General features: G+C 56.9%; 6 protein-coding genes across 6 annotated transcripts; 3 read left to right on the forward strand and 3 right to left on the reverse strand.

Annotated features, from left to right (window-relative positions):
- Window positions 1–1,361: 1,361 nt before the first annotated feature.
- On the reverse strand, window positions 1,362–2,751 carry MYCTH_2311848 (uncharacterized protein). Its single transcript, XM_003666765.1, has 2 exons — window positions 2,360–2,751; window positions 1,362–2,306 (listed from the first exon to the last, which is right to left on the reverse strand). Exons 1-2 carry the CDS (start codon window positions 2,612–2,614, stop codon window positions 1,506–1,508), a joined length of 1,056 nt encoding a protein of 351 aa, XP_003666813.1. The 5' UTR covers window positions 2,615–2,751; the 3' UTR covers window positions 1,362–1,505.
- A 1,379-nt stretch (window positions 2,752–4,130) lies between these two features.
- Window positions 4,131–6,349, forward strand: MYCTH_2311850 (uncharacterized protein). Its single transcript, XM_003666766.1, has 2 exons — window positions 4,131–5,701; window positions 5,763–6,349. The coding sequence occupies exons 1-2, from the start codon at window positions 4,298–4,300 to the stop codon at window positions 6,012–6,014; spliced, it is 1,656 nt and encodes a 551-aa protein (XP_003666814.1). The 5' UTR covers window positions 4,131–4,297; the 3' UTR covers window positions 6,015–6,349.
- Window positions 6,350–8,169: 1,820 nt separating this feature from the next.
- MYCTH_2071057 (uncharacterized protein) lies at window positions 8,170–11,820 on the forward strand (the record flags this gene model as incomplete). The annotated part of the gene is made up of 3 exons (XM_003666767.1): window positions 8,170–9,087; window positions 9,190–11,426; window positions 11,556–11,820. The coding sequence occupies 3 exons, from the start codon at window positions 8,170–8,172 to the stop codon at window positions 11,818–11,820; spliced, it is 3,420 nt and encodes a 1,139-aa protein (XP_003666815.1).
- Window positions 11,821–13,249: 1,429 nt separating this feature from the next.
- MYCTH_2311855 (uncharacterized protein) lies at window positions 13,250–16,011 on the forward strand. The gene is made up of 5 exons (XM_003666768.1): window positions 13,250–13,526; window positions 14,352–14,421; window positions 14,712–14,845; window positions 14,946–15,630; window positions 15,691–16,011. Exons 3-5 carry the CDS (start codon window positions 14,720–14,722, stop codon window positions 15,891–15,893), a joined length of 1,014 nt encoding a protein of 337 aa, XP_003666816.1. The 5' UTR covers window positions 13,250–13,526; window positions 14,352–14,421; window positions 14,712–14,719; the 3' UTR covers window positions 15,894–16,011.
- A 523-nt stretch (window positions 16,012–16,534) lies between these two features.
- On the reverse strand, window positions 16,535–20,747 carry MYCTH_2097277 (uncharacterized protein; the record flags this gene model as incomplete). Its single annotated transcript, XM_003666769.1, has 2 exons — window positions 20,664–20,747; window positions 16,535–18,452 (listed from the first exon to the last, which is right to left on the reverse strand). Exons 1-2 carry the CDS (start codon window positions 20,678–20,680, stop codon window positions 16,535–16,537), a joined length of 1,935 nt encoding a protein of 644 aa, XP_003666817.1. The 5' UTR covers window positions 20,681–20,747.
- A 762-nt stretch (window positions 20,748–21,509) lies between these two features.
- Window positions 21,510–24,119, reverse strand: MYCTH_96869 (histone deacetylase A-like protein; the record flags this gene model as incomplete). Its single annotated transcript, XM_003666770.1, has 5 exons — window positions 21,510–21,850; window positions 21,959–22,133; window positions 22,256–22,348; window positions 22,411–22,474; window positions 22,528–24,119. The coding sequence occupies 5 exons, from the start codon at window positions 24,117–24,119 to the stop codon at window positions 21,510–21,512; spliced, it is 2,265 nt and encodes a 754-aa protein (XP_003666818.1).
- Between the last annotated feature and the right edge of the window lie 1,989 nt (window positions 24,120–26,108).

A 26,108-nucleotide genomic window follows, 5' to 3' on the forward strand; every position in this document is an offset into this window, starting at 1 on the left:
GTCTGGGGTAAGGACGGCAGGATCCGACGCCACCTCGCCACCCTTTGACCTGCGGCGGCCCTGCCGATCTGGTTATGGTTTAACCACAAAAAACACGCCGTTGCCCCGCTTTTGCTTCCACCCTGCTCGTCGACTTCCGCGGCGTCGACGTATCTAGTATACCGTTTCCTGACCGTGACGAGACTTCTGCTGCTACGACAAGCCTGCGACAGTCTTACACTTTTTCGACCGAGCTTGATCTTTAGGGGGGGGGGAAAAAGCGACGGCAGCAGTGAGCCGAGAATGGCACGATCAAAAAGTGGATAATAAATTGTGCCGAGTTTTCACTACCGCCACTCCGTACACACACAGTAGTGTTAGCCTGTGTTGCGGGTCCGTCCGTTTTGGCGATCGTGTGACCAGGATTGGGGTCTCTGGCGTTCACGCGATGCCCTGACCACCTCCCAGCGACAGCGAATTCGGCCTATCGTGTGTCGACGGAGTGTGCTTACTACGTACGAGGCAGCTGCTCCGGAAGTGATCATTCGTCCAAAGGGCTCCCGAGCTTCACTGACCTCCCGCCCACAGCTCCGCATCTAGCATATTCCGTAGGTGCCTTAGAAGTAATAAGCTTGTTCGCACAACAAGCCCGCCACAGACTTGGAAGGGCATCTTCTCGCAAGTCGGGTCTCGCCCGTGTGGGGAATATGCAACTTTCCCAGACTCCATGCATTCGAGCCCCACTTCTCCAACCTCACGACGACGGCTGATGGGCGGTGAGCGGGGACGAGTTACAATTCTCCGTACGGAGTTACGCGACTACGTCGTGCAGTCCTGTGGTGAAGTGACCGGTTCTCTACACTAATACGAGAGTACACTTGTGCTGAGCTCATCAAGCAGAATATTCCCCGAGATGTGTAGGATAGTCCAGGGACGGGGCATAAAATTAATTGGCTTGGTGGTCATGGAACTATCATACGCAATGCGTTGTCCGTTGCTGAGTGCTACACCGTCTCGGCAGCATCACACTCGTTTACAGTACGGACGTATGTACATCCGTGAGCACCCCAGTTGCACCCGGTGCCCCTGCCGCGCAGTGGTGCCCGACACACAGTGACCAGCAGAGGACCAGTAAAATAAATGCCCCGCCTCAGCCCCTCGATGCCATTCTCTCAGGGACGGCATGGAGGTTTGTCTCCAGCAACTCAACCAATGGGCGCAGTCACCTAAGACTCTCATTGCATATACACTACTGCACCGCACTGCTCCGCCAATGGGCCGGCGAACCAAGACCACACCGAATGCGCGCCTGTTGGTATTGATACACTCGCTACATGCCGTTCCCCGTCCATCATTGACTGGCTGCTACCGAGAGCGCCAAGGGTACCCGTACCCTCTTAATCCCTTTCAACCACTGCTGGCCCCCGTCCTCCACGGGGTGACCAGGCCATTCATGCATCCACAACGATTGACAAGGAGGGCCAGTCCTCCCTCCGACCCTACTTTCTCTTTACCCAGACACCTTCCTACCGAGTAGCCACCGGAAAGCTCCTCGTGCTCAACAACACCCCTTTGACTCGCCTGATGTTCTCCCTCGCCCGCTTGATCTCGTCGTCGGGCTCGTTCTTGCTCGCGGCGCCGTACAGCGAGTAGCCGCCGACAAAGTCGGTCGCCGCCGCCGCGTTGAGCTTGTCCACGTCCTGCTGCAGCACGTCCATCACCGTGCGCACGTCGCCCAGCGTCTCGGTCTGGTCGGTCATGCTGTCGTTGAGCGATTTAAGCGAGCCGATCAGGCGGGCGAGGCGTTTGCTCTGGTGGTCCGTGGGGGTTTCGTGTTGCTGCTGCTGCTGCTGCTGAGAATGGAAACGGGATTGGGCTTCGAGGTCAGGGGAGGTCTGAACGCCGACATCTCGGTGGAAGAGCTCGGTTGGGTCGCCGTAGCTGCTAGCTGCGTCGCTCTCGTCGCCATCGTGCCTTGCCGAGGCTGCGGAAAGCGGCCTGATATCTTTGGATTTGGTGGGTGGGATCTCGGACACGACGGTCTCGAGCTTGGACACGAGCTTGGCGACGTCTTGGTTCGCTGTGTCGTGAAGGGAGATGCGCGCCTCGGTGAGTGTTTGAACCATGGGCTCGACAACAAACTTGCTTGCGCCGTAGACGAGGGTCGAGAAGCCCCCAAATGCGTAGAGCGTGTTCAAGAAGCCGTTGACCGTTACTAGCGGTGGCGGTCGCGCGGGCTTGGTGAGGAACTCGGGATATGTCACAATCGGCGGTCGGTCTTCCTTCTTGGGTATGGGAGGCTCTATCCTCTCCTCTTCTGTATGTTTCTTGGAGCCTGTAAGTCGATGCTTACGACACCCAGTCAGTAGTGGCGACGTACCGAGACTGGCGACTCCTCCCGCGCATCTTGGGCGACCTCATTCATCAGCCGCTGAATGACATTTTCTGACAACCCTTTGCTTTTTAGAAACTCGGTTTTGCGTTCTGGTGTTGTGTTCCGCACTTGAGCATCCTGAAGAAACTTCCGCGCCTGCTCGAGTGTCGCATCCTGCGAGGTGCTCTGTTCGGGCACTGGTTCGGCTGCTGCTGCTTCGGCGGGCACGTCCTGCTTGGTTTCCTTTTCCGTCTCACCCATATTGAGACTCCGTTGATGCGGTTATCTTTGAAACCCAGACGCTTCTGAAAATAGAGGATTGATGATGTACAGAAGGGAAAGGCACCGAGGTTTTTCGTGTTTGGACCGTGACGTCTTTAACTCGGGACTTGTGACGGGATTGCGAATGCCGAGGCTTACCTTAATGGCCGGCAACTGGGTACCTTGGCCCGGGCGCCTTCGATCTGCAACCTCCATTGCAGTGGATGTGGGGCATTCAGCGGGCAGGGACTGGTAATCCGCAAACCTACCGCAGGCCCTGACCAGCTTGGGAGCGGGTCAGCTTCAAGTTCTATACTTGGCTGAGGCTTTCACAGTGCGGTGGCGCTCTGACGTTCTGGCCTTGCGAGAGAGCAGCCTGTTGATTCTGATATCCCAATTACGAGTGTTTTGTTGTGTCGTTCATGTTGTCGAAGTGGCACTTGCCCTCTCAGCCGTCCTTGTTTATACTCGTATTCTACCTTAATTGCTAGTGTCTGTGTGGTCCATACAAAGCACATGTCGTGAGGGATTCCAGGAGTCGATCTCGCACTGGCAGCCCCAAGGTGAACTCCATCTAACTATCCCGTCTTTTTCGGACGCGCTACGGTACGTGCAAGATCCAGTGTGGTATACACTAACAGCCATCTCCTTAAGGCGCTTATTTGCGAGACTGATGCAAGTTCTATATTTATTTACAGGCTAGCTACGATAAAGTCACACCGAAGACAGCGCCAGACGCAGATAGCGGGTCGAAGACGACGTCAAATCGCATCCTGTTGGCACGCAGAGTTCGGTGAGATCAGCCACTCAACGCCGGACCTGGACCATCTGAAAGGTGAGTTATCTCATGTATGTGTCAAGATGTTTATTCTTCAAAGTCCGGCAAACGAAATGGGACTGCGCGGCTGTGGGGTGGTTCGGCGGTGAGACGTGGTCGTGATGTGCAACGAGCAGGATGGGATTGGCGAAAGATGGCGAAATAGAGATGCATTCAAGGATGTCGGTGGTGGATAGCGGTGTTCCTGCAGCCCGCAATCTACAAGCGCCATCCATCACCTACACTCGAAATGCCTGTGAAACCTGCCGGCCATCCCACCAGTTTTGGGCTGTGCCTCGACACCAACAACGCACAAGTAGGCGCGAAACACCCAACATCGGGAAGCCACTGCCGTTCGACTCCGGCCACAACCCATCGCAACCCAAGCCGCAGGATTCGGATACCGAGTGCCGGGTTGCTTCCAGGTTGTGCGGAACCGGCTCTTGGCTGAGTTGCACATGCACTCATGTGGGCACGGGCACGTTGATTGACTCCCCTGTGGCTTCTCTTCATTGGCATGTTGGCCTTTGATTGAACGCTCTTGCTACGGCAAGCTTATTCGAACGACATGCCTGGCGCTATGCACTACCTCTGAGCCACCCCAAACACACGCACAACGCCATCGGTCGCGCCGCATCTCCGACTTCAGCCGCCGCGACCCAAGTCAACCAACGCCATCACCATCACCACCATCGCCAACGCCATCGCCATCGCCATCGCCATCGCCAACCCAATCACTCATATCATCGTCTCTCGCCCCACCTATCCCTGGAAGAACCAACCACATACGAGCACACCGCAGCAGCTCCCCTTCAAACCCATTATCATCATCATCATCATCATCCATCATTGTCATCATTGCCGTCATGTCATCCCGGCCTCGCCGCTCGGCCGCCCAGCGCGCCACCGCAGCAATCACTGACATGGCTGACAGAGACCGAGAGACCTCTGAGCCGCAGCATTATCATCAGCAGCAGCAGCAGCGCACCATGTCCTCGCGCAGCTCCCGTCGCTCCGGGGGAGGGAACGGCATCGCCTCCGTCGCCCGAGGCGCGCCCTCGTCGTCTCCCCCGAGCAGTACCGGCGCCGGCGATGGCGGCGTGGGGGGCCAGGGCATTGACGATGACCAGCACATCCATCTGACCCTCAAGCTCCCCTCGAACAAGCTGCGGCAGGCGACTGGCGGCAGCAGCACGAGCGCCGGCACCGGCACCAGCAACGGCAAGCGCAAGTTGCCGGGCAGCGCAACTGCGACTGGTGGTGCAAGCGGCGATAAGGGCAGGGCAGGTGTTGCTGATGCTGGCAGCAAGCGGGCGCGGGGGGGAAAGAAGAATTATGTTATTGATAGCAGTGAGGAAGAAGATGATGAGCAAGGGGAAGAGGACGAGGAGGATGAGGCTGAAGATGACGAGGAAGAGGAAGGCTCGGAGATAGAAGTTGAGGTTGCCCCGCGGAACTTCGCCAAGGGCAGGGGCGAGGAGGAGGAAGAGGAGGAAGATGGTGATGAGCGGATGGAGGATCCTGGCGAAGACGACGCCGAGGGAGACGATGACGGGGACGAGATGGATGTTGATGCCGAAGGCGACGAGGACGATGATCAGAATCCTGATGCCGATGGAGACGTCGACATGGATGTCACTCCCACCCCGAAACTTCCTGCCATCAAAGTCACCAAGCCCTCCAAGAATCCATCGACACCCAGCAAGGTAAAGGGCGCGCACGTGACGAAGCCTACCGCCAAAGGCTCGGTTGCGGCGAAGAAGCCCTCAGCCAGCAACGATGATGAGGATGGTGAGGCGGAGGAGGATGAGGATGAGGAGCTGAGCGAGCTCGAGAGCGAACCGGAAGACGTCACGGTCCAAGTCGCCAACGGCGAGGAAGATGCCGAAGGCGACGAGGAAGAAGATGTCGATGCTGAGGGCGAAGAGGAAATCGAGGTTGCCGATGAAGACGCCGAAGGCGATGAGGACGATGGACTAGAGAGCGACGAGGAGGAGGGCACGAGTCGTGCTGACACGCCGGACCTGTCGAAGCTGACCGCTCGACAACGCGCCAAGCTGGGCGACGTCTCGCACGAGTACATGAAGCTGTCCGATGGTAAGAGGCCGCCCCTTACCTCGTCCCCCCTTTATGGTAGCCGATTGCTTACGTATCGCTTTCCAGAGGTCCAAGCCAAGAAGCACTTTACTGCCGAAGAGCTCTCCATGCGCCGCGCCGAAATGGCCCGCCGAAGGCGCAACCTCAGCGAGAAGCGCAACGAGGAGGTGAAGGTAACTCAATCCAACAGCTTCCCACGCGGCCCCGACAGGATGCTGATTAGCCCTCGTACAGATGGAAACAATCAACAAGCTCCTAAAAAAGCAAGCGCCTAAGACGAACCGCAAGACCGCCGCCCTCATGGCTGCCGAGGAGACACCCGAGACCGACACGCAGCGCGTGGATCCCATGTTGATCCGCTGGGTGAACAACAAGAACGGTAGTATTGTCGCCGTGCCAGATGAGCTCCTGAGTGGACCGGTTGGGAAGGTTTTTGTGACGGGCGGGACGGGGCCAAGGGGGAAAATGGTGGAGGAGGTTTCTTGAGCTCGGTATGCGCAGATTAACTCCCCCACCCCTCCGGTGAAAAAAAAAAAAAAAAGGGGGGGTCTACTTCCTGCCTGCGTGTACATATTATGAATATGCGTGGGATGGCATTCAAAGGTAAGGAGAGAAACGGGCTGGGACCGCCGGTTGGTAATAATACATTTGGTCTCTTTCCATGAGCAAAGGAATCGAGAATGCTCTCTCTTCTGGCCGCGGGTATATGAGGTCTTGCAATCGTCTCGACTAGGTCTGCCAGTTGCCTGCTTGACAACACGTCAATATTGTCATTCCTTACTTTTTTATGGCAGTTTCACCAAGAGGAAAGAATGGTTGCGCACTGTGGACCTGGATACTGAAGATATAACTGGTAAGGTCATGTAGTTGGTAATGGCACGTCAGTGCCGACACGGTTTCCTCCCTACCGTGCCTCTCTCAACGAGGGTTATGCCCTGGAAAGTCTCCACGCACTGAATCTGTTGAGAATCAGAGAAGACGACTTCACGGCCTTCTTGGTCAAAGCTTTGGGGTGCAAGAGTAGCCAAAACTTTCAGCTGCTCCCCCAATATCTCGCTTTCTCGTGGGGTTTCTGGACTGGTTTTCTCTTCCACCGAACTGATCCATCCTTCAAGATCAACCAACAATCTGCTTCTGAGCTCGATTCAACACTTGTTTCCAACAATTGGGATTATCGTCGCCAGTCAACTCAAGCTTGATTGTAAAACCTGCCAACGCTTCTCTTATACTTTTGTTCACAACTCAGCCAGGTTCGAGTGATTCTGTTCCCAAGGGAACAATTCGGTCTCTTGTGCCGACTCCGCAGATCCAAATCGTCCCTCTTCTCTTGTTTCCTCCGTTTCGCTGTTCAAGCGATCTCGATTCTCGTTAAGCACTCAACTACACTAGATACCACCAACCCATCGCCAAGTCGCAGTCGGCTGCGCGGCATAGGCTGCCATTGATCGATTTTCGTCAGATTATAACCAGCTTGTCGACTCGATATTCGTTCTGGTTGTTCTCTTACAAAAAAGAAAAGAAAGAAAGAAAGAAAATGTCTCTCATCGTCAGCCAGGCCGCTGGCGGTGATTCTGCTGCCACCAAGCAGTCAGGCACTGCTCCTGCTGTGATCGAAGGGCCCATCTCAAGCACTACTACTTCTTCTCTCGGCCGCGCTTCCGAGACCAAGGTTCGTGATTATTTCAGCCATTACTATGGTCGGGCGGTATTGCTAACTCTGACTGTTTAGGATGTTGATTGTGCTACTTCTGCCGCTTCAATTAGTCAAATTGTCGATATTGAGCATGTCAGCGACGACTATAATTCGGAACTCGACTCCATTTTTGGCGACATCAGCGACTTCAAGGAAGTTACTGAATGCAGTCACGAGGATGGCAATGACAATGGCAAGTCGCTGTCCAAAAACAACAATGGCATTCATGCTCCCGCTGGCTCCAGGTCCGGCAAGGCCTCCCAGCCTTCCGTCACGGAGACCGACGTCGGTTCTACTCACAACTACGGCGCGCTGTCCGGCTCTGGTCATCGCGCTGTCACCCAGGTGACACCCGATCTATTGACCTTCCCCATCATCGCCCCCAAGTTAGGCCAAGACGGTTGCAAGCCCAGCTCCCATGAGGAATCCCCCAACAACGTCGCCGCCGGCTGCGTCGCCAGCGATACTCCTGCCGGTGACGACGAGGCATCCAAGCAGAACCCTCAGCATATCGTTCTCATTTCTGAGGTTCGTCCTTTTAGTGTCCCTCGTACCGGCAACCATGCCGCCGAGACATCCTCCAATATGCCGAAGGACGACTCTGCCACCCCGCCCTCCGAATCATCTGGCGAGTTTGACGGTCTCTCCAACGGATACATCCCCACGGCTAGCTTCAGTAGCAGCATAGTCTTTGGTCCAGAGCTACAGAATGCGCTCTTTGTCGATGGCGAGGCCTCCGCCGACCCCAAGCTTCCCGGCTCCGACGGGGCAAGCGATGCTGTCTTCAACGGCACCGAGCCCGCACATGTCGCTCCCGCGACTCTTGATGCGAAGATTACCGTGCCGACCACTCCTCAGCGCCCGCCCGCTAGTTCTCCTCGTCTGGTCAACATTCCTATGGTTGGACCTCCTATCCACCCTTACGACGGCCCGACCAACCACAACACAATGCCCTCGAAGCCCGACACACCGCTTGCCGATCAACTCCGTGCCGACTTTTGGGCTTGGTACCACAGAGACATGCAGCATCTCCTGCTGTACAAAAAGACCTTCCGCGAATGGGCGGCCTTCACCAAAAGCGACACCAGCAAGGCAAAGCCCGACCATGACTCCATCGCCGAGCGTCTCAAGGCCGCCGCCATCGACGCTCAAGTCGCCTGGGCCGAGCACCACGCCGAATTTGAGCGGTGGAAGGCCGCGAACCCGGCCGTAGGCCCCATAATTGCCAACGCGCACCAGGACACGAAGGCGATCCGGGCGGCCGAGAAGCAAAAGGCCGAGCGAGCCGACTTTGTGAGGAACGACCTGCGCGGCAAGTCGGAGAAGCAGCAGCAGCAGGAGCTCGCCCGCTACGACCACTTTACCCGCCTCATGGCGCAGTCTCGCGAGCGCGAGATGTGGCGCACCAGGGTCGAGGCCCAGATCAAGGCCCAGGCCATGATCGAGGAGCAAAACTGTATCGCTGCTGCGGCTGCTGCCGCCGCTGCCGAGGAGGAGAGGAGGAAGGCCGAGGCGGAAGAACTCGAGAGACAGAGGAAGGAGGCGGAAGCTGAAGAGCAGCGGAAGCTGGCCGATGCCCGAGCCGCCGAAGAGGAGAGACTGCTGCGCGAGAAGCCTGCTGCCGCTGCCGCCCAGGCTGCTGAGAAAGAGAAAGCCGAAGAGCAAGCTAGGCGCGAGGCAACAGCTCAGCGCCTTGCCGACGAGAGCCTTCTACTGCAGATGCTGGGATTTCCGGAAGTCAATCGATCGGGCAGTCTGGGCAGCAATACGCCACACGACTGGAATGGGGATCTTTTTGCCGGTGTGACCACAGACATCGCAGCCCAGCAGTGGGCCCAGGAGAACTACATGAGCGACAAGATTTGTGTTCCTGTCTCTTCCACGGAGGCCCCTTCCGAGACCATCGGCTCCGGCGATATTCAAACCACCCAGACCGACTCGGGTGATGTTCAAGATTTCCAGTTCTAGGGTGACCCGGATAACTTTGACCACCAATTCCAGGAGGCCTTCCAGTTCGCGGATGACCTGCTTCTGCCATCCAACGAGCCACTCGACTTCGATGCCACATTCGCCGAGCAGGATGCCGTGTTACCGACTGGGGATTTGCTCGGCATTGACGTTCCCACCTTGATGCAGTTGGACACGGCTCCGGCTCACCAGGTGGCTCATCTCCAGTTCTCCCTTGGTGGTGGCAGTCGCGATGTTATGGCTCAGAAGAAGGACATCTCAGCCGAGCGGTTCCTCCCGCTCGTCCAGCCGCAGATCCCATCCGTTCCGGCTGCCATGTCATCAAATGAAGCGGGCCAGCCGGTGACAACCAGGACCCAAGTTTCTGCTGAGAGTTCGACCGGGAAGAAACGACCGAGCCGCAAGAGGGTTAACCCAAAGACCCAGCCGAACGCCACAGCCAATCCCAAGAGTATTCCGACGGCGATGTCTAGTGAGGAGGCACAGCACCAGCTGTCTGAGCCTTCGTTTGGCCTCGGCCAGGTCATGGCTTTGGACCCCTTCGTGACCTCGGCGAACACCCATGAGCTGCCTAGCAGCGGCCAGGGCACGTTCAGCCTCAACAAGCCAGCCACAGAGCTGACACCTCGCGACGATCCTGCCGCAGTGTCTCCAGCCGGCCACATGTCTCATGTCGCAGATACCACCGCCCCTGACCAGATGGAACACAAATCGTTCAGAGCCCAGGAGTATTCCGGACCCTCCAGCCCTAAGATCCAGCAGCAGATGTCGCAGATGTCGCAGATGCCGGCCATGGACCTTACCTCGCACGGTACTGCCGGTCCCATAGTGCAGAAACCCCCTCAGGATCCGTCCGATTACACCATCTTCATGAAACGGCCCTCCCAAGCGTCGTCTCCGGCCTCTCTGTCTTCTGTGCAGATGCCTTCCGCTCACATTTCAGCCCATGCTGCTGCGACCCTGTCATTAGACAACAACAAGCGCAAGGCTTCCGTTAGTCATGGAGCGGAGACTCCGACCAAGCGCCGCCAGACTGTGAATCGACAGGCTGCTGTGGTCCCGATTCCTCAGTCACCGCCAGTGCCCGTGAGCTCCCAGGGTCTTCAAACGCCTGCCCGTACTGCGCAACTTCCGGCCCAGGGTCTGCAGACCCCCCAGCAGCAGGTCCCAATCGACCCTGCCCTGCACTACGGCATCTCGCCGCCCAGTGGTGGCGTGCTCTTTGGCACGTCGATCAAGGCAGGTGTCTGCGCCGCCATCGCGCACATCGTGATGGAGGCCAAGCTTGGCACCGTCTTCTCACAGGTCTTGCTGGACGGGCCCATCGCCGACTTTGGTTGTCCCGAGATCAGTGGCCACATCAAGCAGGCCACCAAGAGCCATCTCATCGCGGTGAGTGCGGCAGGGCCCGAGGACGACCGTCAGGCCTTCCTGAGCGGCGCATTCAAGGTCCTCCAGGGGATCCTCCACGAGATTGAGGAACGTGGCTCCGTCTTTGGAAAGGCGCTGCTTGACGGCCCGATGAGCGGGCCGGCCCTGATGCCTGCTCGGAAAGCCATGTCGACCGTGTACAAGGCGGTCATGGCCGAATATAGGTCTCCCCCGAGGTTTGAAGGTGACTCGGTCCGGCCGACCCAGGTTCAGCAGACACCCACGCGAATGAGCCTTGCTCGTTCCCGTATCTCGAGCCGGAGCAGCATGGGCAACGGATCTGCCGTGGCCGGCAGCCCTCATCTCCCGACTCGTCCCGGTGGCCCCGACACATTCATCCACGGCCGCACAACTTCCCCTCAGACGAACGGGCATGCCGCCTCTTCGTCTCCCATGCAGCCTTTTCCCATGCTGTCGGCTGAGGACGGGGGCTACCCGTCCTCCAATCACGCCTACCCTTCCCCCCCGTCGCTCATGACCGGATACACTGTCCCGGACTGCCAGCAGCCGGCCGTCTCCAAGCCCGCCGCTGCGCAACGCTCGAGTCACACGCACGACGACGTGCCCGAGCCTACCAACTATTACCCGCAGGAGCAGCAGCAGGTGTTGGAGCAGCAACAAGCCGGACAGGCGCCGCAGAAATCCAAGAGAGCCTCCGCCCGGCGCAAGTCCCGCGCCCGCAAGTCTTCCACGCCAGCGGTGATGCCCAACTCCCAGCCTCCGACCGACGACAACACGGCAACGACAACGATGAGCACCACTGCCACCGCCGCCGCCGCCGCCACCGGAGACACAACTCCTTCTCCGTCGGAGCTCATCCCACCGCCGGCCTACGACGAGGGCAGCCAGGCCGCCGCCGTCCTCCCGGAGGATGCCCAGCCCGCCAGCGGCAGCGGCAGCGGTGGCGGCGGTGGTGGTGGCGGCGGCGCGGGGAGCGGGGGGCAGTGCATCCCCAAGCTGTACTACCGCTTCGCCGACGGCGCCTTCTACATGCAGCTGCAGACGGCCAGCGGGGAGGTGACGCACCACCGGATCGGCGCCAAGGGCACGACGGCGGCGGAGGCGGCGCTGGGCCGGTTCCTGGCCGAGGCGGGCGCGCGGCTGGGGGGCGTGGCCGAGTGCCCGGCCGGCTTTGTCTTCCGCGCGTGGGAAGGGGTGGAGGAGAACCTGCGGGCCCTGGAGCGGGCCCTGTCTTCCTAACGGAGAGCTGCGCCGGGGGGGGGGGGGGTGCAGTTATTTGAGCGGGTCAAATGAGTGAGTGAGTGAGTAAGTGAGTGAGTGGGTAGGTGAGTGAGTGAGGATGTGTGCGAGGAGGAGGATTTGTTTGTCTGTGTGTGGGGGTGGGAAGCGGTTTTGCTGGGTGCTGTCGACGTCGGCGTCGGTGTCAGTGCTGGTTAACTAGTTAACTAGTTAACTGGTTGACTGGCTGGTGGGTTTGGTTGATGGTAGGTTATAAAGGACGGGGTGTCTTTGGCGATGATGAGCGCTTTGTGGATACAGACGACTACCCTCTTCTTGCGCTGATCCCTACCGATGCAGTAGGAAAGAGTTGCTTGGATGGAGGACTACCATCGTCGGTCTGTAATGGTGTTTGCTGTGGAGGGGGTTGAGCAAAGGTGTCTCCTATCGTGATCGAGGAGGAGCAACGAGTTGGGGGAGAGGGCGTAAAGGGGGATGTAGAGTTGGGGTTCTGGACTCCAGACTCTCCATCATCTGTTCTCCCTCCTCGCAGTTGCAGAAGTATAATACATTGTTTTTTCTATTGCTTGCCAGCGCAGAATGCAGCTGAGCGTGACCAGTCTGTCAATTGTATGAGATCCAATACCGGCCCAAGCTGAGAAACCAGTCATCTATTACATCTATGAAGGGATGCACGAAATGACAATCGCTTTATTACCGAGTACTCAATAGCGGCGAGTTTTCACTAGTCATTCAAGCAAGCGTTCGAGGCAGTCAACTTAGAACCAAGCGCGACGATAACAATGGCCTAAGAATCCCCAAGGGTGAAGCAACTAGAAGACTAAAAGAAAAAGAACTACGGTTTACACTCAGTTAGATCAGGGCCAGAGTGAGGCTACTGTGTACATCAGTCAATGGTCGGGTGCACTTTTCTTGTTCTCAGGTATCTGGCACGATCCTTGCTGTGGCCAGCGGAGATAGTCTTTGTTGTTGTCTACGGAGTAATTCAATTGACAAAGGAGAACTGGACCCACTCAGATTTATTAGTTGGGATTGTTGGGTGGTTTGGTGGTTAGTTTGGGTGGGCCGTACCAGGGGTAGCTGAGCGCATGCAGTGATGACGTCGGTTGACAGTTGGTTAGGGGATTTGCACAAAATATCGGTCATGTCCTCCATAGTCCAAAGAGCACGGATCATTTCAAGTTCCCTTACCCAATGGATCGACACTAGTCCAAAGAGCATAACTACACCGGAAGGATGCACGAAGCAGTGTACGGGCATGTATGTGCTGTAGGCCCTTGCATACAACAAGTGTAGGGCAATTGCTCATTATCTGTGGGAATGTGCCGACTGGGGCCTCATTTCTGAGCAGCAATGAGCAGCAATGAGCATTCCTGGGCCACCGAGTCTGAGTGCCAGTACGGAGTATCGTACTTCGTACCGGGGTTTGATTTGGTGACGGTGCTTTTCACCTCTCGATGCCCGAAATCGGGTCTAAGCTGAGTTTGATCAAATATGTGACTCCAACATCGCCCCCTTCGGCAAACCCCGTCGACACGTGTGTCATCCTTCCATTGCAAGCGATCACTCGCAGGGCGTGACGATGAACGAGATTTTTGCCCGGACCGATTCGCGGATATAGCGGCAGCCGACCAGCCCTACCACACTGATGGCCGTGTCACTAGTGTATGCTCCCAGAACCGCAAGCATACACTGGGCAATGCTTGGTATGCAGTTGAGGCAGCTTTATGTTTCCATACCCTTCCACTTCGGCTCGGGGACTCGGCGGGGTCGCGGAAGTTTGACGGCAGCCGTCGGGCCTTAGGCCGAGATTACCGTGGTTGTGGCCCAGTTTTAGCCGTTCCCGTCCGTTTCCTACCGGACCATGATTTTCGTGAACCATTGCAATCCCGAAGCGCATTTCCGACGTTAAGGAGTTACCTCCGCTGCCCAGAATTCATGATCGTGGCCGGCTCAAGGCAGCGTGGCGGGGCATCCGTGTCAAGCTCCCAGGAGGAGGTGCGCGATTTCAAATCCGGGCCAAAACAGGCCAAGACTGGCTGGCCAAAAAAAGGAGCGTAGACGGCCCGGGACATCGGACGTCAGCTCGCAGCCACCCAAAACCGGTCCGATCTACTCGCTTACTGTGGTAGTTCAGGTACTTTTGAGTAGTAAAAACGCTACGGCAGGGCCGGGGGGTTCCCCGGTGACGGAGGTGCCTCTGCGGTGGCGAACATCCCACGCACTCTCGAGCTACGGTGACACCTCGTGTCCTGTTGGTCTTGCAATGCTGGGGCGGCAGGAAATGCGTCGCGCTCCTCCCGGCCAAGACCTAAAACAGACAGCGCCGCAAAGTCGCTCACTAGCACCGCGAAACGAAGATGCCCCACCTCAACGCAATCTGTGATGCAAGCAATTGGGAAGGCTCACCCCACCTCAGCGAGGGGCTCAACCATTTTTATTATCAGCTCATGCCACCACAACATGACTGTTTTCTTTCCTTGCTCATCCCACATTTGACAAAAATCGTCGATTAATCTCTTTCCATACAGGCCGTCCGCGCTCTGATAACCACATAAAAGTCTCTTCAGTCAACAGCTCAAAGCTCCCTCATCCCTCCAGGTAAGCAGCCAAAGAGCTCCCCCACGGACCCCGCACTGCCTCATCCCGCCTGTATCGGACCTGCGCGACCCAGCAGAGAATCCCAAACCTTTGCTGCTTGCTGCCCGGTTCCGGACTGAGCTGCAACCCAAGCCTTTAAAAAGCTTTTCCCTTCTCCCACGGTGTCAACTCTGTCCTATCCCTCCGACATCCGTTGAGCTCAACAACTCCCCGAACCTTTTACCCCGCGCCGAGCTACCCCTCCATCAAACCACCCTGACAGCTCGCTCACTCACCTCCCCACATCACAGAAATCAAAATGACTATCAAGGTCGGCATCAACGGTTTCGGCCGTATCGGCCGTATCGTCTTCCGCAACTCCATCGAGCACTCGGATGTCGAGATCGTTGCCGTCAACGACCCCTTCATTGAGCCCAAGTACGCTGTAAGTAGTTTTTTTTTCCTTCCTCGCGTTCTTTCCTGTTCCATCGACAGTACGAGATGATCTTGCAGGCGGATCGGAGCTAACCGCGATTGTCGTACAGGAGTACATGCTCAAGTATGACTCGACCCACGGTATCTTCAACGGCACCATCGCCGTCGAGGGCAACGACCTCATTGTCAACGGCAAGAGGGTCAAGTTCTACACTGAGCGGGACCCCGCCAACATTCCCTGGAGGGAAACTGGTGCCGAGTACATCGTCGAGTCGACCGGTGTGTTCACCACCACCGAGAAGGCTAGCGCCCACCTCAAGGGCGGCGCCAAGCGCGTCATCATCTCTGCTCCCTCGGCCGATGCCCCCATGTACGTCATGGGCGTCAACGAGAAGACCTACGACGGCAAGGCCCAGGTCATCTCTAACGCCTCGTGCACCACCAACTGCCTGGCTCCCCTCGCCAAGGTCATCCACGACAAGTTCGGCCTCGTTGAGGGTCTCATGACCACCGTCCACTCCTACACTGCCACCCAGAAGACCGTCGATGGTCCCTCTGCCAAGGACTGGCGTGGTGGCCGTGGTGCTGCTCAGAACATCATCCCCAGCAGCACTGGCGCCGCCAAGGCCGTCGGCAAGGTCATCCCTGAGCTCAACGGCAAGCTCACCGGCATGTCCCTCCGTGTCCCCACCCCCAACGTTTCCGTTGTCGACCTCACCTGCCGCCTCGAGAAGGAGGCTACCTACGACGACATCAAGGCCGCCATCAAGGAGGCCGCCGCCGGCCCCCTCAAGGGTGAGTTATCTGGTTCCTTTTTTTTTTTTTTGGAGAACGACACATGCTGATAAAACCCAGGCATCCTCGACTACACTGAGGACGACATCGTCTCGAGCGATCTGATTGGCAACCCCGCCTCGTCCATCTTCGACGCCAAGGCCGGTATCTCGCTCAACAAGAACTTCGTCAAGCTTGTCAGCTGGTACGACAACGAGTGGGGCTACTCCCGCCGTGTCCTGGACCTCCTCGCCTACGTCGCCAAGGTCGATGCCGGCAACTAGATCGGTCGGCCCCCCCCTCCCCGGGCTGTAGTTGGGAGCCGAGAGGCTCTCGTTTCCTAGTACTTGCTTAGTCTTGGAATGGGAAGCATACGATGAGGTAGCCAGATAACAAAATTGAGAAAGTTCCAAAATTTCTTTTTAAAGCAGAGGGATCTTGGTTGTCGTCTTCCCCGAGGCAGTTCTCAACTTGGGAAGGAACCCAAGTTCTCGTCGGTCTTTTCCATATAAATGCGCTATGCGTTACTCGCATGCTGGCCTTGTGTTTTTCAATCAGGCACCTATTTCTGCAAGTACCGTACTCATACAGAACATGTACGAACATGTATGTACATTATATTTTGACAAAAGTCATGTCTGTCTAGCGATCAGGCGGCCTAGCTTCCATTTCCGGGTTTTTGGTTCCGCCCATCTGCCGTAGTTCTTCTCAAGACCCAGTCCAAACCCACCCCGACCCAATCAAAAAAAAAGGTATAATTCGCTTCTCACCCCTCTCTTTCGTGACTCCAAACATGGAATCGAGAAAACCAAAGGCTGAAAGTTTGAATTGAAACCCACATGCCGTCCACATCAGCGTCCTCTTCAAAAGCTGAGATTGTTTCCCCTTCTGGCGTCAACCACCCTGATGAATTAATTAATTGGCCTTAGAAGGCTGCGCCTCCCAAGCCCTCGCCCGCAATGTTCTTCAGACTTCTCTCGCTCAGGTCGCTCTTCAGCTCGAACCCTTTGCTCTCTCTCTCCAGCTTATCCCAGATGCGCAGGCTCTTGCGCAACTTGTCCTGCTTGACCCGCAGCTCTTCGCGCAGCCGCTCCTCCTCGTCGCGCATGCGCTTGTGGTGCGGGTCCATCTCGACGGGCAGTGCCGTCGGATCAATCTTGCCGCCCGGGATGATGGGCGGCATGGTGTTGAGGAGGCTCTGGGCGAGCGATGGGCGTGCGCTGTGCGAGGCGAGCATGTGACCCGATGGGCCGGTCGGCGGGTTGAATGGCTTGGCGCCGCCGAGCGAGGGGGAGGCGGAGGCGGAGGCGGAGGCGGAGGAGGCGGACTGCGCTCTGGGCCCGGTCGGAATGCCGCCAACACTGGACCCGCCTTGGGAGATGGTCGGTGAGCCGGTTTGGCTGCCGCCGCCAGAGATGCTATGGCGAGGCGGGCCGGCTGACCAGCTACCCCTGGCACCACCGCGACCCGTGAAGCTCGGGGCACGAGGCGGAACATAGCCGCGAGGTCCGGCCGGGGGCACTGTGGGGCTTGTGGCACCATGGCGAGAAGGTCCGCTCGGACCAGAAGGGAGATGGCGAGGTGAAGGGGCAGCTTGAGGCGCTACTGGTGATGTGAAGTTCCTCGCTGCGGCAGGCCCGGTGGGCGGTGCCCTAAGAGCTGCCGGACCCTTCGGAGGAGACTTCACCGGAGTCGGGTTGGCATCTGCTGCGGGGGCTTTTGGAACGGTTTGACTGGTCGCAGGTGGCTGCGACGGTTGCGGAGGCGGAGCCGCTGGCTTCGGGGTGTCGCGAGCCGGCGGGGCTGCGCTTGTGGGCGTTGGCGCGTTCGATACGTGAGACCGTGCAGCTGGGGACTGGGGTACGGACCGGTCGTCCCGGCGAACAGAGGCTGGCCGGGGCGAGGACCTACCCGATGCAGACCGTGAGGGCAATGCCGACGAGTGAACGGAGTCTCGGAGCGGTGGCGGTGACGGTCGGCGATACGAAGGTCCGACGTAGCGATCATCGCGGTCGCGGTCCCGCCAGTCTGGGCTCCGAGAGCGGGGACGATACGTGCCTCCCCCACGCGGGCCCGGCGGCGGTGAGCGTCTGGGTGGTGATCGGTCTCGGTGAACCGGCAACCGGTCTCTGTCGAACGGCGAGCGTGACCTCCGCCTGTTATCCCTGATCTCAAACTGCCTCCGCATCGGCGACCTTGGCCGTTCATCTCTGTCATCCCTCCTATCATCCCACCTATCGTCCCACCTGTCGTCCTTCCTGTCGTCTCGCCTGTCAACCCTCCTATCATCCCACCTCTCATCTCTCCTGTCGTCTCGTCTGTCATCTCTTCGGCCATCTCTTCGGTCATCTCTCCTGTCATCCCACCGATCGTCTCTCCTGTCATCTCGCCTGTCATCCCTTCTGTCGTCTCTCCTGTCGTCTCTCCTATCGTCTCGCCTGTCATCTCTCCTATCATCCCTCCTGTCATCCCGCCTGTCATCCCGCCTGTCCAGACCGCGATCGTCTCGACGTGGGGACACGAAGCGGGGAGGAGTGCGTCTGATGGGACTCCTCCTTGGCGAGCTGCGGCGAGGAGGGCTCCGGGCTCGACTACGGCTGCGCCGCCAACTCTCGCCGCCGATCCTCTCTCGAGATCTCTCGCGCCTGAAGCGGTCGGCGCTGCGCGATCGGCGGCGCGGAGATCTGGCAGGGACGTAGCTATCGCTGGTCACGGGCGGGGGGGACCGGGCCCGGTCCCTCAAGGGGCTTCGAACGCGGGGTGGTGGTGATCGGTCACGGTCGCGATTGAAGGGCCGGTACGATTCGCCGGCCCCGTAACGGCGGACCTCTCCATCTTCATACCTATTGGTGCCAAGGTTAGCAACCACGTCAAACCGAAGCCGAGAAGACGAATTCAACACGTAAGAAACAGGGCGCTCAGGCACGCGCTGCGCCAAGCGAGTGCGATCTGGAATGGGAATGGAATTAACTCCTGTAAGAAGCGGAGATGACCGTCGCTGAGGATTGAAATCGGCAGAAATTTCCGGCAGCCGAGCAAAGCCATCATTCGGAGCGCGGATGATATGCGCAGCGAAAGGAAGGGTAATTCGCTCGCTCAAAGGTCGCTCCGCCCCGGGCATCTGATGTGAACGAATTTCGGGCGACGGCATGTGTGTCTTCGGAGAAACCGTCCGACTGGTAAGGCAGAAAGCTCGCGTGGTTTTTGTTGATGGCGAGAATTTGCTCGCCTGTGACATCGACAAGAATGACGACAGGTGGTGTTTGGCTGGCCCATGGGTTCCACGAAATTGTTGCGTCCAAACCTCCCCAGAAAAACAGCACCTGCCCAAGCTTCGGGTGAAGGCTTCAGAACTCTTTGGGAGTGGCGGCTTTGTCCCCAAGTCAGGCTCCTTCCGAAAGCCCCGAGACTTAACATTTCCATCCATCCGAGCTTTATTTTGTTGGGATTGCGAGAAGTCACCACAACCCCGCTTAGACCAAGTGTTCACGCCGCTTGAATGGGTTTTGGGGACGCCCAACTTTGACGGAAGTTGGTCTTGTCTTGCGAGTTGTTTGCGGGGACTGGCCGGATGATGCGCGAAGGTGACTCGTTTGTAACAGGTCGGAAGTCTGGCATAGGTTGCGAGCAGCCCCTAAAAGTCCGGCCGTCTTCCTCGTACTCATTGGAACGAGCAGTGCCGCTGTCTGCGCTGCTGTTGGCAGAGCGGTCATAGTGTGCAGCTCGCGAACCATCAAGGTCAAGAACTGGAAGCATCTCTGCGCCCTTTCCGGCTTTCGAACCCGCTTGGTCCGCCAGTATCGCCTGAGAAGCATCGTTTGCCACCTCAAGAAATCCACAAGCTCGTTCGAAACCAGACCAGGACAAGCGTCGAACTCAGAGCTGGGCGTCCGGAATTGAGGCAATTCCACGCTGCCCTGGGTATCGCCCGCCAAATCCACAGGCGTCCAGACGTTGCGCAGTGGACTTCTATTCCTGGGCCGATAGTCTTCCCAAGTTCGGGCTCTGTCGAGTTTGCGAGTTTCGGTCAGGTTGCTCATCAGACGTTCCCGGGCAGCCTTCCGGTCGTGGGTAGGGTAGTTCCAGTAATAGAACACCAGAGCCGGGCAAAGTTTGGTCGCCAGCAGGAGTTCCGGCTTCTGACGCCAAGAATCAAGTCGCTCGGGGTCATAGGCCATATCCAACATGGCGGCCAGCTGAGCGTAGGACAGGACCTTGAAGAGAGTGGTGCCGTAAGAGCGTAGCCACCGTGTCGTCCACCTGGGATTGGCGCTTTGTTTCTCCTGGATTACGCCTTTCCAGGCCTCGACACGCGAGTTGAGCTCTTCTTTGTTTAGCCTTGACTCGTCGACCGATGGCGCGAACCTCGCCAGGTAAGCCTGCTTCAACTCGAGCCAAGTATCGAGTGTATCGGAGTCGCGCCGCAGAGGCAGGTCGAACGGGGATTCGATTGTCGCCATTGTTGCCTCTCGAACTCTGTCGACAAAGGTGGCATAAAGTCGGCGGGTGCGAGATGAAGGCGATAGCTGCAGAGATCAACCTGCCCCAAGCCCCGGGAGTGTAAACGTCGCGGGTGTCCGCGCGATGCAGAACAAGATCGCGTCTCGTGAGGCTTGAGAGGACGGTCCACGAAGCGGTCGAAGCTCGTCGAGGAAGTCAAGAATTGAAGGCCGGTCGGTCGAGAGGTGGTTATTGCCCCAGAGATGGGGGCCAAGAAACCTTTGCATGAGACGGCGTCTGCCGATACGTGCGTGCGATGCCGATACGGGCTTCTCAGTTCGCCGCTAGCAGCATTATGCATGCCCTTCGAGACGAAGCGGGATTCGGTTTCTCGCGATGTCGTTGTCCCTCTTGCGTCTCGGCAACCCGACAAAACCTTGGAAAGCCTCCTTCCCATGTGCCGACAGGGACATGCACGTCCGACTGCACAAGCAACCCCTTACACCCTCCATCGCCCCTACTTCATCCCCAGCTCCCATCCTCATCCATGGCGACGCCCAAACCGTACCGTAAGATCTGAGAGAGAGCCGAGCAAGAAAAAGAACTCCACTGACCTTCTACTTCGATCCATAATCCTGAATCTGAGTCCGATGTTGTGTCGTTAAAACAATATGGAGGGCTCGGCCCAGTGATTAGACGTTAGAGGGAGGTCGGATTAAGTGCGAGGCTGAAGGCATGTCTTCCTTTCCGTACAGGCACGGAGTTGTCGGTTTCCAAAAGTTCAAATCCCAGGACCCACCCATGATTTCAAGCGCTTGACGCGCCATCCCCTGCAGACGCGGGTGGCGTGGCACGTGCGTCAGGTAATGAGTTACGGAACCCGCAGTGCATCCCGTATCAGTATTCCTGAACAAGGATGTATGTAATCCGTAGAGTACGTCCGTACTACATAGTATACTCCGCACATACAATACTTCGTGGGGTAATCCATTTCTGTACGCAGTCTTTCCGTACCATTAATGAACAACTTCAGCAGATTAATCGCAACTACGAACTACGCAGTATCCGTACTCAGAAGCGAAATCAGACCTCTTCACGCTTGCGCGTTGAACTAGCCGCTACATATCTGTACCCATTTGTAACGGTATTACGCGAGCATGTGCAGCGCGTTGCCTCTTACGCTTAACATCAGAAACTGCAGCAGGAGCTCACAAGCAAGTATTGTACAGCAACCGCGCTCGGCATTGACATGAATGAGCAGCCGAGTCAACTCACCCATGTTTCGCCCGCCCAAGAATGTCAATGGCAAGAAAATCTCCATATCTGACCCTTGAATGATCCTTCCCCCCCTCCCTCCCCGGGACACCTCTCTCTCTCCTCTCCCCTTCCGGCACGCCGTTGTAACGCCGCGCAATGCCCCGACCAATCTCTTCCCCATCTCAACATGCCCGCGCGTCGTTCTACCTCCCCCCACTCTCCTCCTCTTCGGTCTCTTCCCCCTCGTCTCTCCCGCCTTCGTCCGACGTCACCCTCTCCATGATGAACTGCTGCACGTCCGCGAAATATTCCGCCATCATCGGCGTGAGGCCGTTGACCTGCGCGCGGATGACGTTGCCGAACCGGCGCTTCATCACCTTGCGCGTGAGGTCCGGGTCGGACCAGCACGCGTGGTCGTTGGCCACGTACACCTGCGAGTGCTCCTTGTACCACGACGACAGATCGCTGTCCACGTCCGACTTGACCGGTCGCAGGCTGCCGTTGACGAAGTTGACCACGCCCGCGACCCGGGACTTGACGTCTACTACCGAGAGGGAGCATAAGTGTTAGCCAAGGGTCAGGGCTCAAGGTTAAGTTCGCGGGGTTTGGGCCCCCCATATAAAGAATGAGCGGGGTAGAGCGGGAGACTTACGTCGATTGATGAGCAGGACCTTGATTCCAAGGTAGGCGTTGCCTACGCCCATCAGGAAGATGTCTTCGACCGAGTCGTACAGCTGCAGGTAGTTGTCCCAGATATAGCACATTAGTTCTTGGACTTGGGCTTGGAGCGTGCGTTCGTCGGCGCGTGGGATGAAGGCATCAGTGTCCTACACGGGAGGATTAGCATGGCGATTTCTCCTTCTGTTCCTCCCTTCCACTCCCCGTTCTCTTTTTCCCGCTTCTACTTTGGTTTCACCCGTATTCCTTTCTCCATAATGGGCATACGTACCTCTGGGTGCGTGATGTAGTGAGGCACGTTGACATCGATGACTCCGAAGCCTTTCTCAATGGCCCAGTCAATGTAACGCGTGACGCCGTCCGTCTGTTTCCGGTTCAGATGACTTTTTCTTAATAACAGGTCGGCGGGGATATGTAGGTACTCACCACCCATGCGTTGTGAGCCTCCACCGTGTTGTCCAGCGGATCAGGCTGGGCATGCAGTTCCGGCCTGGGAACAGGGTCATCAGTCGAGCCTCAACTACTTGAACGACCATCACTTACGGGTCATGGACGATGACCAGGATCCTGCGAGCTGACTGGATCCCCCTAGTCACCAGCACCTGGTTCTCGAAAGACTTGAATAGTACGTCTCGCTGGATATACAACGGCAGCATGCCGTGCTTCTCGGACAAGACCTGGCGTTGCGCCCGGCGCACCACATCGTGCAGACGCGACGACTCCTGCGCCTGCATCTCCTGGACGTCGACGATGCCGGCGCGCATGCACTCCCAGTACGGCGCCTGATACGCCTGGACCTTGGCCAGCACCTTGGCCGCCTCGCGGCTGATCTTGGGGATCTCCATCTTCGGGGGCGGCTCCCCCATGAGCGTCCGGGCGACGGCCAGCGCCGATTTCGAGATGGCCTCGAGGTCGTAGCCGCCCTCGAGACAGACCGCCACCTTGCCGCCGGCGAGCGACATGAGCATGTGCGTCATGTGGGCGTAGCAGCTGGGCGTGACGAAGCAGGCTCCCAGCTCGTCGCCGGCGGCGGCGTCGAAGCCGGCCGAGATGATGACCAGGTCCGGGTTGAACTCGTGGGCGATGGGCATGACGATCTTCTGGAAGGCCGCCATATACTCACCGTCGCCCATCCCCTGGTCGTGCCAGCCGATGTTGACGTTCTTGCCTAGGCCGGGCCCGGCACCGCAGTGCTCGAGCCCGCCGTCGGGCGTCATCGGGTTATCGGGCTTGCCGGGGTAGAACTCGCCGTTGCGGTAGACGTGGAGAGAAATGTAGAGGATATTGGGGTCGTCGTAGAAGAGGTTCTGGATGCCGTTGCCGTGGTGCACGTCCCAGTCCAAGATTAGAATCTTTCGGCAGAGGTCTGGGTAGTCGGCCTGGCAGATTTTAGCAGCAATGGGAACGTTGTTAAAGAGACAGAACCCCATGGGCGCGTCAAACTCGGCGTGATGGCCCGGCGGGCGGATGATGGCGAACGCGTTCTTCACGACGCCGGCAACCACGCTTTTGCACGTCTCGATGGCGCCGCCGGCCGAGATCAGCGACGCCTCGTATGTCATACTGCCGACATAGAGCGAGTCCCTGCCTTGATCCATCCGGGTGGACAGCTCGCGAAGCTCTTGGGTTGATTTACGGGACAGAGCTTCAACCCATAGGAAGTGCCCAGGGTGGTGAACCATGCAGATTTCCTCCTTGGTTGCTTCCCTCGCCGGGATTCGCCACATGTACTTGGTTGGCTCGGTCTGGATAATGCGGATGAGCTCGGCGTCGGAGCCAGTGAACACCAGACCATTCTTCTTGAAGGTTCTCATGATGTACTCGATCCGCGACGGATCCTCTGGGTGATGCGGGTTAGGCCCAAAGTCGGCATTGGCATGTAGCTTCATGCGGTCATCGTAGCAGCAACCAGTCGGCAGCAGGCCACGTCGCCGCAGGTGCTCGGGGTAAGCTGTCGGGTCAGAGTCCTGGTCTTCATCCCGGCTCATGCCGCTGGTGCCTTGGCCGTTGGTGGCATCCGGGATTGAACTCTCCCCCGTCGTAGTTACATCTAGAAAACCGTTGGGAGCCGAAGAGCCATCAGTCATGCGGCGGTCCTCACCATCCATGACGACATCATTCTCGATGATGTCCATCCTGGGCGAGCTGCCCCTATGAACGCTTCTGAGAAGAGCTATGACCCTCGTCGAGCTTTTCCGTAGTCAGTAAGCTTCCGGTATAACCCAGGGAATTGGAAAGAGGAAGTCTCAGAAGTGAGAGGCACCACCCAAAAGTAAGAGACGGACGGAACGGGTGGTGAGGAGTGCGGGCAAGGTTGGTGACTGCCGCGGCGGGCGTTTTGTCTGGTGAAGAGAGGCACTTACTCTGACTCGACACTTTTGATAGCGTGTCCTTGTCGTAAAGGTGCGGCAGACGTTTGTGACTTAGTTAATACAACTCTCCTCCCCCCCGCCAAAAAAAAAAAGCGGAAGAAAGAGTGCTTGAAGCGTGCTGGGGTTCAAGCTAGGGAGGAGCGGCAAGACTCGAGATGCCGACCATGGACCTCTGTGCCAAAAGTTAGAGGTCAAGAAATTTGGGTGCGCAAACGGGTTTCTCTAAACAAAAGAATTAAGAAGGCCGAATATGCAGGAGTTATCCACCCGAGAGGGCGCTTCCAGACGAAGGGTGTTTTGCGGCCTGAGCAGCCAGGAAACGACAAGCCCGGACAGGTCGGATTCAAGAATCGAGGTGCACTTTCCATGCGACTTGCAACTCCATCCACCCTTCGGCCTTGAATGCACAGGCTGAAGCCTCGGGAGAATACATTATTAACATACCAGAGAGCAGAGGCAGTATCAAAGACCGCGGCTGCGCATACTCGCGGGCGAGCGGGTGGTCGGCCACGGACGTGCAACAAAGTGCCTGGGTCTCGGTGTGGTTGATGTTTAGGGAGATCGAGTGGCTGGGCCCGCAGCGTATGAATAGCGAGAGCAGCCGCAACCCCACTACAAAATAGTCCAAGGCACTTGATCATAGCGCCTCAGTCCCTAACACCGACCTAAGGCAAACAGCATCCAGAGAATATCCGTGTGAAATATCACGACGGGATAACTATCCGAGTATCTCTTTGCGTAAGGGACTCCTCTTCAAATTTGCTTCAAGATTGCGCGCTGGACCGTTGCTCTCATGTACAGTACATACCAAGTTGTCGAGCCCTGGGATCTCAAAGTTGCCAGGGATCGTGTTGGCTGTTCTGGGAAAGCGCCCGGGGCCATGTACAGTGAGGGGTCAAAAGTATAGGCCAGTCCCACATTTCCCCAGCCATCTACATTTTTACCACCAGACTTTAACACAGGATATCTCAACAGCCACAAATTATATAAGAAAACTGTTTATACTAGATAGTAGCCCTAGTTCCAAGCTTCAATATTTTATATACCACCCCCTAGCACGTTTAACTACGGCTAGCCGACGCGGCATTCCCTAGATTAGCCTGTCAATTTTCCCCTGTTTAATAGCCTACCATGCCTTCTATAGGCACCTAGTAAACTCTTCAATATCTAGCCTGTTCTGCCTTAAATTCTATAGATCTGGGAACATCGTATATAGCCTCTATTTAAGAAGGCTCTATATATATTTAATAAGGTTTAAATTAGGGCTATATATAGGCCATTTAATCTAGGAAATCCCCCATGCTAGGAACTACTGTTCGGTAGATTTGTAGATATATATAGGAACATTATCTTACTAAAAGTGTCAAGTTCTATCGTAATAAAGTAGAAGGCCCTCTTCTAGAGCTTTCTAGTATAACCAGGCTATATATCTATAGTATAGAGTGCTTAGATCCTTCTCTAGGATAATAAGCTTACTCCGACTACCTACTTATATTACCCCCTATACTATAATTATAATATTTGCCCTCGTATAGTTCTTCAAGTTAACAAATCGACGGTCGTACTTCTCGGAAGGAAAACGGAATACCTAGGCGGTCGGATTTAAGGTATTATTTTAATAAGAACACTTGTCAGAAAAGATAGTCTAAGATATAGTTAGAAATACCAAAAGAATTACTATACTATACTTGACTTACTTAAACTAATTCGTCAGTCTTTCCTAACCAATTGTATATAAAGTTATATCTATTC

This window comes from Thermothelomyces thermophilus, chromosome 7 (assembly GCF_000226095.1).
Source record: "Thermothelomyces thermophilus ATCC 42464 chromosome 7, complete sequence".
In the NCBI taxonomy this organism is placed as follows: domain Eukaryota; kingdom Fungi; phylum Ascomycota; class Sordariomycetes; order Sordariales; family Chaetomiaceae; genus Thermothelomyces; species Thermothelomyces thermophilus.

What these genes read in the sequence shown, in the direction of transcription:
- MYCTH_2311848 (XM_003666765.1), bottom strand. Translation starts at nt 2,614, where the DNA reads ATGGGTGAGACGGAAAAGGAAACCAAGCAGGACGTGCCCGCCGAAGCA. An exon ending in GGGAGGAGTCGCCAGTCTCG is followed by an intron (nt 2,307 to 2,359) that starts GTACGTCGCCAC and finishes ACAGGCTCCAAG; the next exon opens with AAACATACAGAAGAGGAGAG.
- MYCTH_2311850 (XM_003666766.1), top strand. Translation starts at nt 4,298, where the DNA reads ATGTCATCCCGGCCTCGCCGCTCGGCCGCCCAGCGCGCCACCGCAGCA. An exon ending in AGCGCAACGAGGAGGTGAAG is followed by an intron (nt 5,702 to 5,762) that starts GTAACTCAATCC and finishes GCCCTCGTACAG; the next exon opens with ATGGAAACAATCAACAAGCT.
- MYCTH_2311855 (XM_003666768.1), top strand. Translation starts at nt 14,720, where the DNA reads ATGACTATCAAGGTCGGCATCAACGGTTTCGGCCGTATCGGCCGTATC. An exon ending in TCATTGAGCCCAAGTACGCT is followed by an intron (nt 14,846 to 14,945) that starts GTAAGTAGTTTT and finishes ATTGTCGTACAG; the next exon opens with GAGTACATGCTCAAGTATGA. An exon ending in CGCCGCCGGCCCCCTCAAGG is followed by an intron (nt 15,631 to 15,690) that starts GTGAGTTATCTG and finishes GATAAAACCCAG; the next exon opens with GCATCCTCGACTACACTGAG.